Genomic DNA, 15,385 nt, shown 5'->3' with positions numbered 1-15,385 from the left:
GGGGGGCGGGGGTCCCGGCCTAGAAGTGGGACGGGGGTGGCAGCCGGGCGGGGGGCGAGGGCAAGGTGCGGAGGGGCTCTGGCCGCAGGAAGCTGCAGGCTGGGCCAGCCCCCTGTGGAGGGCGGCCGGGACCACCGGCGTCGCTTCCCCCCATTGTCCCCTTCGCGACCGTCCCCCGATCTCCCCCCGAGGACCCGTCGCTCCCAGCGTCGCCGTCTGGTCGCCGCCGCGTTGCGGTGCGGGGCTTCCCTTGGCTCCTTCGACTTAAAGCCCCCTGCCGCAGCCTCCTGCCAGATGTCCCTGTCCCTCTCCCCTTTGGGCTCTCAGCCACGGAGTCGCACGTAGGACCCGTGCCCTGTGGTTTCGTTTCCCGGGCGCCAAGGACCCCCGGCCCGGGCCCTGATGGGGCAGGATGTTTGCACCTGTGCGAGCAGTAATGGCGATCTGGGGCCTGTTTTCTCCCGGGAGCCTCGTATAATTTGATGAGGGAAACTGAGGCACAGGGGGTCTCTGGCCTGGGACTGAAGTGTGGACACAGCCCAGCCTCCGTGCCTGCCCTATGCGCTCTTGGAGGGTCAGGGATGTACCTGGGATGCTATTAAAATAAAAACAAGAATTTAAACTAACCCTGTGTTACACCACCAACCCCCCGCCCCCCCCCGCCCCAATATTCATTTTTTTTCTTCCTCTTCACCATAGAAGGCGTGAGTTTGTCCTGCAACATCTCTTACTTGGATTACCGTGTTTTTCAGCGTCTCATTTTCATGCTGGAGTAACCAAGATTCTCATACTCTGGCACCTTTAGTAACTCTAAAGAGTCTGTACTTTCCTCAGTCAGTGGTTGTCAGACTTTTCCCATCTGTGGGGAACCCAGAGTAAAAGTGAAAGATACTTGGATTGCCCAATAAAATATTGCTTTTTCTCTCTCACACAAACATCTCCAGATTAACGGAGAATGCTTTTGATGTAACAGCCATAAAATGATTCTAAAACATAAGCTATTATTGATGTTAGGCCCCAAATCACATCCTTTGTAAATGATACTTGGCAAGGTAGGTAGGCATGTGGATCATTTGGAAGATTCTCATGGTCTGTGAGACTGCATGTCTCCTAAAGTGAAAAAGCTTTGCGCACATATACGTGTATATATGTGTATATGTATATATATATATATACACACACACACATATATATACATACACATACATATACACATATAGTGACGTGTGAGGACCGATATCCCTTGGGACCTATTGCATGTGATGGCTCTTTTAATATCCTACTAGAGAATACCCTTAAGTGTTTTCTCCTGGAGCCCAACTTTTTCTTTGTGTTTCTTTCCTGATATGACTCTGTTGTACGGACATTCTGAGAGGGTGAGATATATTTGTTTTGAAATTTTGGAACTTGTAGCCTGTACTTTGTTTCTGAATGTGCAGAGCATGATGGCAGCATCTGAGGTCGCTGGCGTGGTGGCCACTGCTCCCAGTCCTCCGGAATCCTCGTCTAGTGTATGTGCTTCCAAACCAGACGAAGTTCTCCCAGACGGTCTAAGGTAACGTGTGGACTCTCAACTGGGAAGATTTCTTTTGGGTAAAGGGCTTTGGAGATGGGCTTCTTATGGAAGTGTAGTTCGTCTTTCCCCTTTTTGGCTCTAGTGACATTGCATTAGATGAAGCTTTTTAAAGGTAGGGACTATCTGATCTATATTTGTATATCTGGTACCCAACACAGTATCTGACACTCAGCAGGCATGCTAATTATTTGTTGAATAAACAGATTAAAATACAGGGGGTCAAACTCATTTGAAAATGCAAATATTTCCCACCTTCTCCTACATGGACTATCTGTTTATTTAACTCTATGTTTATATGTTACATCTGTGTGTGTGTGTGTATATATATATATATCTATATATATATACACATTATATCTAATGTATATAGACACATGTATATGTATCTACGTCTATCTATAGGTAAATAGATAGCTTTATTAATATGGCTTACTGCTTCATGTATGTATTTCGCCTTCCAGCTAAACTCTTGAGCACAGGAATTATGAATACCCAACCTTGTTTTACAGTGCTTAAAACATTGTTATGTATAATGTTGTACTAGGTTGACTATGTATACTACCTCAACTCTTTTTTTAATTTAATTTTTATTTATTTATTTATGGCTGTGTTGGGTTTTGTTGCTGCGCGCAGGCTTTCTCTAGTTGCGGCGAGCGGGGGCTACTCTTTGTTGCGGTGCGCGGGCTTCTCATTGCGGTGGCTTCTCTTGTTGCGGAGCATGGGCTCTAGGCATGCAGCCTTCAGTAGTTGTGGCTCGCTGGCTCTAGAGTGCAGGCTCAGTAGTTGTGGTGCACGGACTTAGTTGGTCCGTGGCATGTGGGATCTTCCTGGACCAGGGCTCGAACCTGTGTCCCCTGCGCTGGCAGGTGGATTCTTAAGCACTGTGCCACCAGGGAAGTCCCCTACGTCAACTCTTTTGTAGAGTACCTAGGACCTAATACAATAGATAACACTGTGCTAGCAGCTTTATATGTGTTAACACATTTAATTCTCTCAACAATCTCAGCAGGTAGGTGCTAATGCTGTTATTCCCATTTATAGGTGAGAGAACTTGAGACACAGAGAGGTTAGTAACTTGCCTAAGGTTACCAAGCTATGTTGGAGTCAGTGTTTGAACCCAGGCTCTTCTGACTCCAGCGTACTTAATAAATGTAACAAATCTGTTACATTTGTATTTATTATTTGTTACTTGTTATTAAGTGGGTAATAGGGAAAAATGTTAAGTAAACCTAACCATAAACTTGGATCTTCATTTTATAAATAGAATCAGACACATACTACTAGTAATAATAATAACAGCTAAGGTTTATTGAGTGTTTACTGTGTGCCAGAACTAAATACACCAGATGCGTTATCTCATGTAATCCTCACAATAATCTTATTAGGTAGGTAATATTATTTCTGTTTTACAAATGAAGTTAAGTAACTTGCCCAGAGTTAAACAGCTAGTAAATAGCAGAGTCAGGATTCACACCCAGGTACTGTATCTGCCCAAATTTATAATTAAGTGTCCCCCCCCCCCCCGCCACTTAACCCCCAGCAAGGAATCAGCTTAGAGTATTTATAAAGATTTTTCATGTCACAAGGTGCTGTCTCTGTTGTTTTATTTTGAACAGTAGGTACTATTGAGGAAAGGAAGGCACAATGACCTGAAGCCTAAGTCAGTACTAGTTTGGAGTCCTTAAGGGCATAGTTGACAGAAGCAGTTGTTTTGTTTTGTTTTTTAATAGCAAAGGAATTTAACACACATTATTCCTGGTAAAAGACTTACAGTCGTGAATGTTGGATGTCATTGTAAATAGGTTTTGAAGATCTCTTAAAAGCAGTATGGTAAATGGTTGTAGCAAACAATGAAACAACGATTTCAGTGTATACATGTGTGTATATTTGTTATCTGGGGTAAAAGTTCTGCTGACAGCTTCAATTTTGGATTCAAAATCGTCTGTACTTCAGTCAACTTGAAGTGAAGATGCTGTGCTCTGGAAAGCTGTTGGTGGTTCTGGTCAAAGATCTGTAAAATGAATTTGAATGAAAATTATTTTTGTGAAACGAGAGTGGAATTTAAAACAATATTTCTCAATCAATATTTTATTTATTAAAATATGTGGAACAAAATTAGTACATGTACCTAAATGAAATATTCTAAGTAACAGCAGGCTACTTCACCTGCATCCCCCCAAACCTTTGGCTCCTCAGCGTCATTTCTGTGTGACCGTTCACTGCAGACTGTCTCCTGAACCCAGCTTCTTCACCACCACACCATACTCCCTGCATGTGGGACAGAAATCACTGGGTGGAAACTAAGTTCCTTTTCAGTTGGCTAATTTGGAGGGGTTTATATAGTCTCGTTTTGTTCTTCTAGTGGTTATGTTAAAAGTATTATATATTTAAGCCTCTTTAAGATTGGGTGAAGAGAGAAACCTTTTATCTTATGTTTTTGATAGCCCCAAAGACCCTGCACAGAAGCACAAGAACTCGCCTCTGTCGAGTGTAAGTAACCAAACGATAACCAAGGAGAATAACAGAAATGCCCATTTGGAACACCCAGAGCAGAATCCTGGTTCATCAGCAGGTGACACTTCAGCAGCGCACCGGGCGGTTTTAGGAGAAAACTTGATAGCCACGGCCCTTTGTCTCTCTGGCAGTGGGTCTCAGTCTGATTTGAAGGACGTGGCCAGCACAGCGGGAGAGGAGGGGGACACACGCCTCCGGGAGAGCCTCCACCCCGCCACTCGGTCTCTTAAGGCAGGGTGCGATACAAAGCAGCTTGCCTCCGGGAATTGTCCTGAAGAGAAGGCCCCACAAGCCTCCATCCTAAAGGAAGGGAGCAGGGACACAGGCTTGGATTTCCCACCTGTGGTGCCTCCAGCAAATGGGGTTGAAGGAGTCAGAGTGGATCAGGATGATGATCAGGATAGCTCTTCCCTGAAGCTTTCTCAGAACATTGCCGTCCAGGTCAAGTATCAAGTTTCTACTACTAAAACGGAATTTGGGCTTTTAATTTTTTTTTTTTTTGAGGGCAGGAGATATTTCTTCATAGTTGGTGGAGAACTACTCTGTCTCGTTTTTTTACTGGCAACTCTCGTACTGTTTTCATACGGTGCTCTGTGATGACTTCATTCTGGTGTTCAATAAGTAACAGCCCGTGTCTAATCGTGGCGACCAGGAGCTTCATGACCTACATACAATCACTTTCACTGAGTAATTGATGAGCGTAGGTCATTAGCATTCATATTTCCTATCTTCGACCTTGCAGGAGGAATCCTTGTTAATTCTCTGACCTACATCTTAAGAAGTATGGGGTATCCTGCCTTCTAGTGACTGGTGTGCTTTTTTGTAGCAGGAAGGATGAGCACAGTAAATTGTAGGGGCCAGAATTCTTATCTGAGTCTCGAGCTTGTCTCTCCATCAGTTGTTGGGTCTTGTTCAGCTTATTTTGTGGGGTAAATGCTTCATGCTACATGGATGTCAGTGGACATTTGCCAGAACTACAGTTCTCTTGCTATGAAGCTGATAAGGGGAGAGAGCAAAAAGTTAACTTCTCAGTTCCTTGTGGCAGATTTCTCGGTGAAAGGACGAGAGCAGTTCTGCCTTTTAGAATGTCTCTGAACAGTTCTGAATATAATTGTTTCTTTCTTTATAGACTGACTTTAAGACGGCTGATTCAGAGGTAAACACAGATCAAGATATTGAAAAGAATCTGGTAAGTAGTTAAACTGCAATTGTTCATGTATGAAACCATTAATGCAGAAGATCTAGAGTCACATCATCTCAGTTGGAAAAGGTGCAGGAACCTCCTTTATAAAATCCCTGACAGATGGTCAGCTAACTTCTACTTGATCACCTCCAGAGATGGGAAGCTTACTACTCATGAATCAGCATATTGCATTTTGAAAATAGCTCTTATTGTTAGATCTTATTATGAGGTGAGAACAGAACCACTAAAACTTCTTGTTATAGTTCTCTCTTGAGCTACGTAGAGTAAATCTAAATCCCTTTACTTGTTAGCCCAAAATATATTCAAAATGTTTTTTTAAATGCTTTTTCCTCTTATCCTTTAAGTCTGAACCTTTCCAGGTGAAACATCCCCAGATTTTTTTTTTTTTTTTTTTTTTTGCAGTACGCGGGCCTCTCACTGTTGTGGCCTCTCCCGTTGCGGAGCACAGGCTCCAGATGCGCAGGCTCAGTGGCTATGGCTCACGGGCCCAGCCGCTCCGCGGCATGTGGAATCTTCCCAGATCGGGGCACGAACCCGTGTCCCTTGCATCGGCAGGCAGACTCTCAACCACTGCGCCACCAGGGAAGCCCCCCAGATGTTTTTTTAACATTCTTCTTTTCTTCATATGATATATTTTTAAGTCTTTTCTTCAACCTGGTTACTTTTTCACCTAGACATGTTACACCTTCTCAATGTTTCTTTTGCAATGTGATCCTGAGAGCTAAATGTAGTAATGCACATACAGTGTAATTACTTCACTATACAATGGAACTGTTGTGTCATTCTGTGGTGACATTCTACACACCATTTCCTAAGCTGACATCGTCACACTGTGGAGTTTTCACTTTTACTCCATCAGGTCTTTTTCTCATGTATTGTTTAGTTGTATCTTCCAATTTTATGCCTAGGTAATTATTATTATTTTTTTTGAGCATCACTTTTTAAATCTGTTTTTTACTTAAAAATAGGTAATTGGTTTTTAAAACTTAGAGAACTTCACATTTATTTTTGTTAAAGTGGTCCACTTGATCTTTCCCTGGCATTTTGTGGCAAAACTTCCACCCTGTAAGTGTGTGGATATCTGAATGTCCATTTTTCAAGAGGAAGGATAATGCTAGAAAAGGCACCCTAAGTTCAGGAAGGGGTCTTTAGGGTAAGATATGTTAATTGAATGGAAATAAAGAGGAAAACCAGGTAAGAAAGTGATATTTCATGCAAGTTGAAGAAATTGAGGGGCAGATGGGAAGAAGTAAGTTATTGGAGTACATTAACCACATGAAAACTTTTAAATAGAGAGTAGCAACTCAGGAGTTATTTACAACAGGCAAGTAAAAAGATCCTAGAGATGAGAGACCTGATGGCGATGTGCTGGGTGAGAACCAGGCTAGGAGAGAACCTCCAGGAGAAGGAGAAGTCGCCTTTTCTTGAGCATTTATTCTAAACACTTTACACGGAGTGTTTATTTGGTCCCCACAGTTGTAAGGCAGGGTTTCGTTGACCATATAGCAATTGAAGGGGCCAACTAAGAGGTAATAGATAAGCTTTAGCATCAGTCTGAAACAGAGGTGGAAACTGGCAAGCCATTAGGCCAAAAGAGGCCCAGGGTTGTGTTTTGTTTGGCAGTATTCTTTTGGGTGGTGGTGTGGCCCACATGCTGTAATTTTTTAAATTATTATTATTTTTTAAATATTTATTTATTTAGTTTGGTTGCGCCGGGTCTTAGCTGCGACAGGTGGGCTCCTTCGTTGTGGCTCCAGGGCTCCTTAGTTGTGGCATGCGAACCGTCAGTTGCAGCATGCACATGGGATCTAGTTCCCCGACCAGGTATTGAACCGGGCCCCCTGCATTGGGAGCGTGGAGTCTTAACCACTGTACCACCAGGGAAGTCCCTATTATTATTTTTAAAACACAATATGATTATATTTTCGTACACAACCAAAATACAAAACACCGTAGTAAGTTGACAGCAGTAGAACATGGTATTTCATTTGCATTGCATAACAGACGGTTAACATTCTTAGTTGTAAATGAGTTCTCCACATGCTTTTTTTTTTTTTTTTTTCTCTTCTCGGTACGCGGGCCTCTCACTGTTGTGGCCTCTCTCGTTGCGGAGCACAGGCTCCGGACGCGCAGGTTCAGCAGCCATGGCTCGCGGGCCCAGCCGCTCCGCGGCATGTGGGATCTTCCCGAACCGGGGCATGAACCCATGTCCCCTGCATCAGCAGGCAGACTCCCAACCACTGCGCCACCAGGGAAGCCCTCCACATGCTTTTAAAAAGGCATTGGGACTAAGCAGGTATTAAGCTTAGTGGCAATACGGGGAACTTTGCTCCTGTTTTATTTGCTACCCTTTTCATGCATTTACAGTAATTGCCCACTGCCTGCATTTGAAATTGTGACTCCTGCCTCTCAGGACCAATTCACCATCAATGAAACAAAGTAACAATGTGTAACCCTTTGGCTTATTAAGATGAGAATTGTATCAAGTAATTTGCTGTATGCCTTTAAGCCATCCATTTGTATGTACTAATAGTATGTACCTTGAGACTTCTTTCCGTGAAGACTAGAGTTTTTTTCCCCATCCCGTGTTGTTAAAAAGATGCATTATCGGGCTTCCCTGGTGGCGCAGTGGTTGAGAGTCTGCCTGCCGATGCGGGGGACACGGGTTCATGCCCCTGTCCGGGAAGATCCCACATGCTGCGGAGCGGCTGGGCCTGTGAGCCATGGCTGCTGAGCCTGCGCGTCGGGAGCCTGTGCTTCACAACGGGAGAGGCCACAGCATTGAGAGGCCTGCGTACAGCAAAAAAAAATAAAATAAAAATTTTTTAAAGATGTATTATGGACAGAGAGGTACCATAAGGAAGTAGAGAGAGAAGAAAAGAATCCTCTAATCTACTAGTTTTCATCAATTGGTTCTTAACCTTTAACTTTTCTTGGGTTAAGGTCCTCTTTCAGAATCTTTTGAAAACTTTGAATTCTCATCTCAAAAAATTTTATACACACCTATCCATAGACCTCAGGTTCAGAATCCCTTTAAAGTTATGATGCTAAGGTGTCATCTGTTTAGGGAGCTTTAGTTACATTTCAGTACATGGACTAAGGACTAGCTTATCCCAAAGCTAAAGTCCCATCTTGAGAGCTTATTTTTTATTATCATAGTGTGATAAGTTTTTCCCTATTCACTTCTAAAACCTTTCTTTTATTTGAAAGTAGTTATCATCTAATGAACAAATTCAGTTTAATGCTCTGTTTAAATTTTACACTGGTTACCTTATACCAAATGTGCTTTAAATTGACCCTCTAAGTTTCAGTGTTCCTTTGAAGGGTAATCATTACTTTTCTTGATTTATTAATGTGGGGGAGGCAGAGCTGAACTGTGACCCTTAGAAGCTTCACCTCTTTTATTGACTTATTTATTTATTGGCTGCGCTGGGTCTTGGTTGTGGCATGCGAGAGCTTTAGTTGCAGCCTGCATGCGGGATCTAGTTCCCCAGCCAGGGATCAAACCCGGGCCCCCTGCATTGGGAGTGTGGAGTCTTACCCACTGGACCACCAGGGAAGTCCCAGAAGCTTTACTTCTGCTCCCTATTTATATGAGAGCTTGCCGATTTGACCAATCTGAATACCAAGTGCCCCAGAACTCTTTGGTGGATCTGCCAATTTGTAGTGCTAATGACCAGTAAGGAGTCCAGTTTCTGGATGCATTTTGAGTAGTTGATCTGTTCTTTGTTTTTGCTCGTTCTTCTTCCTCCTAATAGATAAAATACCTTATTTCTCTTATTCCCTACTGCAGGGAAATTAGCCTATAAAGGGTCAGTTAGTAGATATCTTAGGCTTTGTGGGCTATATGTGCTCTTTTGTAACCACTCCACTCTGCTGTTGTAGTGTGAAAGCAGCCAGCCAGCTGTCGGGTATGGCTGTGTTCCTATAAAACATTTACTTATAAAAACAGACGGTGGGACCTCCCTGGTGGCACAGTGGTTAAGAATCTGCCTGCCAATGCAGGGGACACGGGATCAAGCCCTGGTCCGGGAAGCTCTCACATGCCGCAGAGCAACTCAGCCCTTGTGCCACAACTACTGAGCCTGTGTGCCACAGCTACAGAAGCCCGCGCACCTAGAACCTGTGCTCCGCGACAAGAGAAGACACCGCAATGAGAAGCCCCCGCGCTGCAATGAAGAGTAGCTCCCGCTCGCCACAACTAGAGAAAGCCCGTGCACAACAATGAAGACACAATGCAGCCAAAAATAAAATAAATAAATAAAATTTAAAAACAAAAACAGTTGATGGCTGGATTTGGCCCACAGGCCATAGGTTGCCACCCTCCATCTTAGCGCAGTGTTGTACAATAGAATTTCCTTTAACGATGGAAGTGTTCTGTATCTGTGCTGTCCAGTATAGTAGCCACTACTCACATGTAGCTACTGAGTACTTGGAATGTGGTAAGGTGACTGAGGAGCTGGATGTTTACATTTGCTTATTCTAATTAATTTAGCTACAGCATCGGACACTGCAGCCATAGCGCCCTGCATGGTGCCTTGAACAGGGACATGGTGAATGTTTCTTACAATGAAATTGGCGAATTAAACTTCTCATCTGTTGTTACCAATAGGATAAAATGATGACAGAGAGAACCCTGTTGAAGGAACGTTACCAGGAGGTCCTGGACAAGCAGAGGCAAGTGGAGAATCAGCTCCAAGTGCAATTAAAGCAACTTCAGCAAAGGAGAGAAGAAGAAATGAAGAATCACCAGGTATTCTGCTTATATTAAAATTGGCAATAAGTAAAGTATAGTCCCTAATCAGACTTTAATTTTGTTTTCAAATTAATAGAAATAAAAAAGCAGTATTTAACTTTTTAATGGTTATCATAGAATTTTAAGGATAAACAAGAACCTTCGAGGTCATCTTGTCCAAACTCTCACTCCTATTTTGGTTCAGAGAGGAAAGGATTATTTATTTATTTTTTTTTTCGGTACGCGGGCCTCTCACTGCCGCAGCCTCTCCCGTTGCAGAGCACAGGCTCCGGACGCGCAGGCTCAGTGGCCATGGCTCACAGCCCCAGCCGCTCCACAGCATGTGGGATCTTCCCGGACCGGGGCACGAACCCGTGTCCCCTGCATCGGCAGGCGGACTCTCAACCACTGCGCCACCAGGGAAGCCCAGGATTATTTATTTAATATATTTGTTTGACTGCCTACCTGGAAAGTCATTTGATTAGACTCCTGTCTCACACTATATTTAAAAATACAATTCTAAGTAAATTAAAAATATACATATAAAAACTGGAAAAAAATTTTAAATCAGAAGAAAATTTAGAAGAATATTTATATACCTGAAGTTGCAAGAGGTCATTTTAACCCAGGCAGAAAACCTAGAAGATTTTTTAAAATTAATTATATATAATTAAACTTTTTGGCATGGCAAATGATATAGAAAACAGTCAAAAGATCAATATTAGACTGAGAGAAAATATTTATAGCACATAGGACGAAGGGTTTAAGATGACATTCTGAGATTCCTACAAATTCATGGTAAAAGCCAAACAATCTAGAGAAACCAGGAAAAGTTACTGTATTACTTTCCTATTGTAATAGTTTTCTACTGTAATAGTTTCCCATTGCTGCTGTAACAAGTTGTCGTGAATTTAGAGCTTAAAACAACACGTTTATTATCTTAACAGTTCTGTAGGTCAGAAGTACAACGTGGGTGTCACTGGGCTAAAATCAAGGTATTAGGAGGGCAGCATTCCTTTCTGGGGACTCTAGGGGAGAATACATTTCCCTGCATTTCTGGCTTCTAGAGGCTGTTTGCATTCCTTTACCTGTGGCCCCTGTCTCCATCTTCAGAGTCAGCAACGTTGCATTTCTGTAACTGTTCTTCCCTAATCACATCTTCCTCTGATCACAACTGGGAAAGTTTCTCTGCTTTTAAAGACCCATTTGTGGTTAGATTGGGCCCACCCCGATAATCCAGGATTGTCTCCCTATCTCTTTTGCTATGGAGGGTAACATAGGTTCCAAGGAGTAGAACATGGACATTTTTGTGGGGAAGAGGTTATTATTTTGCCCATAACAGTCACAAACAGTAATTCACAGAAGAGGAAAAGCAAATGGGTAACAAATGTATGAAAATAAACTCAGCCTTACTAGTGTCGATCCATTTGTATAGCAAATATTTTTTGAGTTCCTGATGTACGCTCTGAAGATTTAGTGGTGAACGAAACATAGTCTCTGCCTTCATTGAATGCTTATTCTAGTTGGAGGAGACAGACAATAAAAACAGCAAAAGAACAGGAGGTAGTGAAATGCTCATTAAAATTACTAGATACCATTCCTCCCTCTTTCCCAAGAGATTGGGAAAAATGAAATAAGTTGTCAAAGGTAAGGAAAAATGAACTCTTTTTAGACATTGGTAGGAGTGTGAATTGTTATGACCACTTTAGAAAAGATTATTAGGGCGACTTCCCTGGTGGTCCAGTGGTTAAGACTCCAAGCTTCCAATGCAGGGGGCACAGGTTCAATTCCTGGTTGGGGAACCAAGAATCCCGCATGACGTGCAGCGTGCCAAAAAGTTAAGTAAATAAATAAACAAGTAAATAAGTATATAAATAAAGTCTGAAGAAAAAAGATATTAGGAATTGTCACTTAAAATTTTACAATGTATATATACCTTGACTTAGCAGTCTCATTGTTAGGAGTCTATTCTACAGAAATAAAAGCTTTTGTATGAAAATATAGGTATACAGGATGTTTATTGTAGTATTATTTGTAGTTACAAGAAAACTGAAATCAGCCTTAACAGGATGGACTGTTAACAGAGACTGGTTGACTAAATTCGTTATATACATGTCATGTCGTGTTATACAGCTGTTTTTTAGTTTGATCTGTATTTATCGATAGTATGCTCATGTCAGGTGAACAAAAGCAAGATGCAGAATAGTGTATATAAAATTACCTCATTATAAAGAAAACAAAAAAGCAAATACGTACGTAAGTACACATGTATTTGTGTAAGAATGGAGAAAGATGTGAAAGCATAGAACAAAACGCTTAACACATTGATTACTTTATGGGTGGAATTGGTGTGCATTAGGGGTGACTTAACTTTATTACTTTTTGTTTGACTTCTTATTATAAATATATATGTATATAGTTAAATAATTTAAAAAGAACAAAGATAACCCCTACGCATAATAAAGTAGAGCCGTAACAAAACAAAACAAGACCATATTTGTTGGAAGTAGCAAACTCCCACCCTGTGCAGGAATGCCGTTCTCAGCAGTCTTGACAGGTGTTCATTCAGCCTTTATATGAGCACCAGTAATGGAGAGCTTACTGCTTCACAAGGCAGTAAATTCCGTTTTTGAACAGTTGTGATTGTTAGAAATTCTTTTCTCCTGTTGAATTGAAATCTGCTTTATTATAACTTACTCCCTTTTGGGACTTTTTTGACTGCTTTTGGGACTACTCATCACCAGATTCCTTCAATTCAATTTGAAATCACTAAAGTCAATATGTTAATTTGAGATAGTTGAAAGTAACCTTCAGACCAAAAGAACTAATTCATTTCCTTCTTTATTTGTGTGTGACTATAATTGTGCGGGACTTAGGAGATATTAAAGGCTATCCAGGACGTAACAATAAAGCGAGAAGAAACAAAGAAGAAGATAGAGAAAGAAAAGAAGGAGTTTTTGCAGAAGGAGCAGGATCTGAAAGCTGAAATTGAGAAGCTTTGTGAGAAGGGTAGAAGGTAAATGATGCTGTTAAGAATAAAAACCCTGGGTTTATGTGTGTGTGTGTTTGTACATAACAGGCCAGTTCTATTTGTGTTTCTACTTTCTTTTCTTTCAGTCTAATTTTTATTTGAAAAACAAGTGCACAAATTAAAATCCTTGAGTGATTTTAGCTTTTTCAGCACCCTATGTTAAATTTAATAAAAAGTGTTTCAGGGATTCATCAGTACATTGAAATAACAGCAGCTCATTGTTTGGTCCCAAGTCTGATCAGGATTTTGATATATATCTAACACCTATTTCACTTGCCTTATCTGATGTTTGACAGTTTAGGCTATGAGGCTACTTTGATTATGTTAAATTCAGCACCAAAACCAAATTTCAAACTAACATTGCAAGCTGTTTGCAAAGCTATTTAATGGATCTGTGTCCTTTTCAGGGTACTGCAGCAAGGCTAAGGCGGGCATAGAATTTGGTCATAGTTTCAATTTTCTAAGTTTCTTAATGTGACCTGTTTGGAAGTCAAAATAGTTGTGAATATTGTGATTTTATTTAAATTCTACTAAAATGCATTTTTATTTATCAAGAAAATCTTGGCTTGCTAATGTGTCCGAGAGCTAAGTGAAAAGTAGCGGGATACTTGGAAAATGATTCAGCAAATGAGGAAAGATGATAAATAAGACAGGACATTTTGGAATAATTGGGAAAATTTGAATATGGATTACGTATTAGGTAATATTGTAGCAATGGTAAATATTTTGCGTGTGATTATGTAGAAGGTTCTTATTCTTAAGAGATACTTGCTGAAGTTTTAGGGGTTGTCATGATGTCTATAACTTTCAGGTGGTTCAGAGGGAGAAGTAAAGTAAATGTGGCAAAAAGCGTTAACAGCAGGTGAATCCAGATGAAGGGCATGTGTTCACTGGACTATTCTGTTAACTTTTCTGTTGGTTTGAAATTTTCAAAGAAGAAGTTGCAGGAGTGGGGGTAGATATAGGGAGAAATTAGCCAGGCAACGAATAGGGAAGAAGACATTGCAGGCAGGGGACCTACAGACGAGAGAGATTAGCAACTGAGACCTGAGGTAGAGAGGAATGAGGCTAGTGGAGGAGGCAGAAGCCCGATCACAAAGGCTCAGATCCCGTGTAAGGAGTTTGAGATTTTCCCTGATAGTGAGAGACTAGAGAGTTTTAAGGAGGGGGTGGGGATGAGAGGATGAGATTTGCACTTTATTTATTTATTTTTAATTAAAAAATTTTTAATTGAAGTATGGTTGATTTATAATATATTAGTTTCAGATGTACAACGTAGTGATTTAAAACCTTTATGGATTATATTTAAAGTTATTATAAAATATTGGCTGTATTCCCTGTGCTGTATACTATATCCTTACAGCTTATTTATTTTATACACAGTAGTTTGTACTTCTTAGTCCCCTACCCCTATCTTGCCCCTCCTCCCCATCTCCCCACTGGCAACCACCTGTTTGTTCTCTGTATCTGTGAGTCTGTTTCTGTTTTGTTACATTCATTCATTCTTTTCACTTTTTAGATTCCACATGTAAGTGATGACATACAGTATTGTGTTTTTCTATCTGATTTATATCACTTAGCATAATGCCCTCCAGGTCCATCCATGTTATTGCAAATGGCAAAATTCCATTCTTTTTTTATGGCTGAGTAGTATTCCAGTGTGTGTGTGTGTGTGTGTGTGTGTGTGTGTGTGTGTGTGTGTGTGTGTGTGTGTGTATGTATTACCACATCTGTTTTATCCATTCATCTGTCGTTGGACACTTAGGTTGCTTCCATATCTTGGCAAATGTAAATAGAGATTTGCAGTTTAGATAGATGATGATGCCAGTTGGAGAACAGACTGGAGTAGTGTAGAGGACCAGTTAGGAGACTTATCTGTCAGAGCCTGCGTTACAATAATGGTGGCCAAAACTGAAGTGCTGCAGTGGGGAGGAGAGATGTGAATCCATTTGTAAGGTGTTAGGGGTAGCACTAATAGGTGGACAGGGAAGAGTTATAGAAACGCCCATATTTCTGGCTTGGAAAATTGGGGAAATAATGGGGTTTTCTAATAAGATGTCTTATTCAGTTACCCACTTTACAAGTTTCAAGTTAAATTCTACCTCCTTTGTAAAATCTTCCTTATCCAGTTCTTCCTGAACTAATCTCTCCCTCCTCAGAACATCTATACAGCTCTCTGCTGATTTTGCTTATTTTTAAATTTTTATTTATTTATTTTTTTGTTGTTGTACGCGGGCCTCTCACTGTTGTGGCCTCTCCCGTTGCGGAGCACAGGCTCCGGACGCGCAGGCTCAGCGGCCATGGCTCATGGGCCCAGCCGCTTCG

General features: G+C 41.3%; 1 protein-coding gene across 2 annotated transcripts in view; it reads left to right on the top strand.

Moving 5' to 3' along the window:
* RNF214 (ring finger protein 214) overlaps positions 1–15,385 on the top strand; it is a 49,880-nt gene that overhangs the window by 162 nt on the left and 34,333 nt on the right. The window contains exons 2-6 of one of the 2 annotated variants that reach the window (XM_082845531.1): positions 1,440–1,555; positions 4,021–4,531; positions 5,220–5,279; positions 9,907–10,047; positions 12,906–13,045. In XM_082845531.1, coding sequence (XP_082701657.1) covers positions 1,443–1,555; positions 4,021–4,531; positions 5,220–5,279; positions 9,907–10,047; positions 12,906–13,045 — 965 coding nt within the window. In that variant the 5' untranslated portion in view covers positions 1,440–1,442. The remainder of the gene's footprint in view (positions 1–1,439; positions 1,556–4,020; positions 4,532–5,219; positions 5,280–9,906; positions 10,048–12,905; positions 13,046–15,385) is intronic. The other variant, XM_082845532.1, reaches the window with a different exon arrangement.

The sequence above is a fragment of the Leucopleurus acutus genome, assembly GCF_964270905.1.
Source record: "Leucopleurus acutus genome assembly, chromosome: 8".
Taxonomy (NCBI): Eukaryota; Metazoa; Chordata; class Mammalia; order Artiodactyla; family Delphinidae; genus Leucopleurus; species Leucopleurus acutus.
Note: the sequence above shows the minus strand (reverse complement) of the source record. Positions and strands in the feature narration are given on the sequence as shown.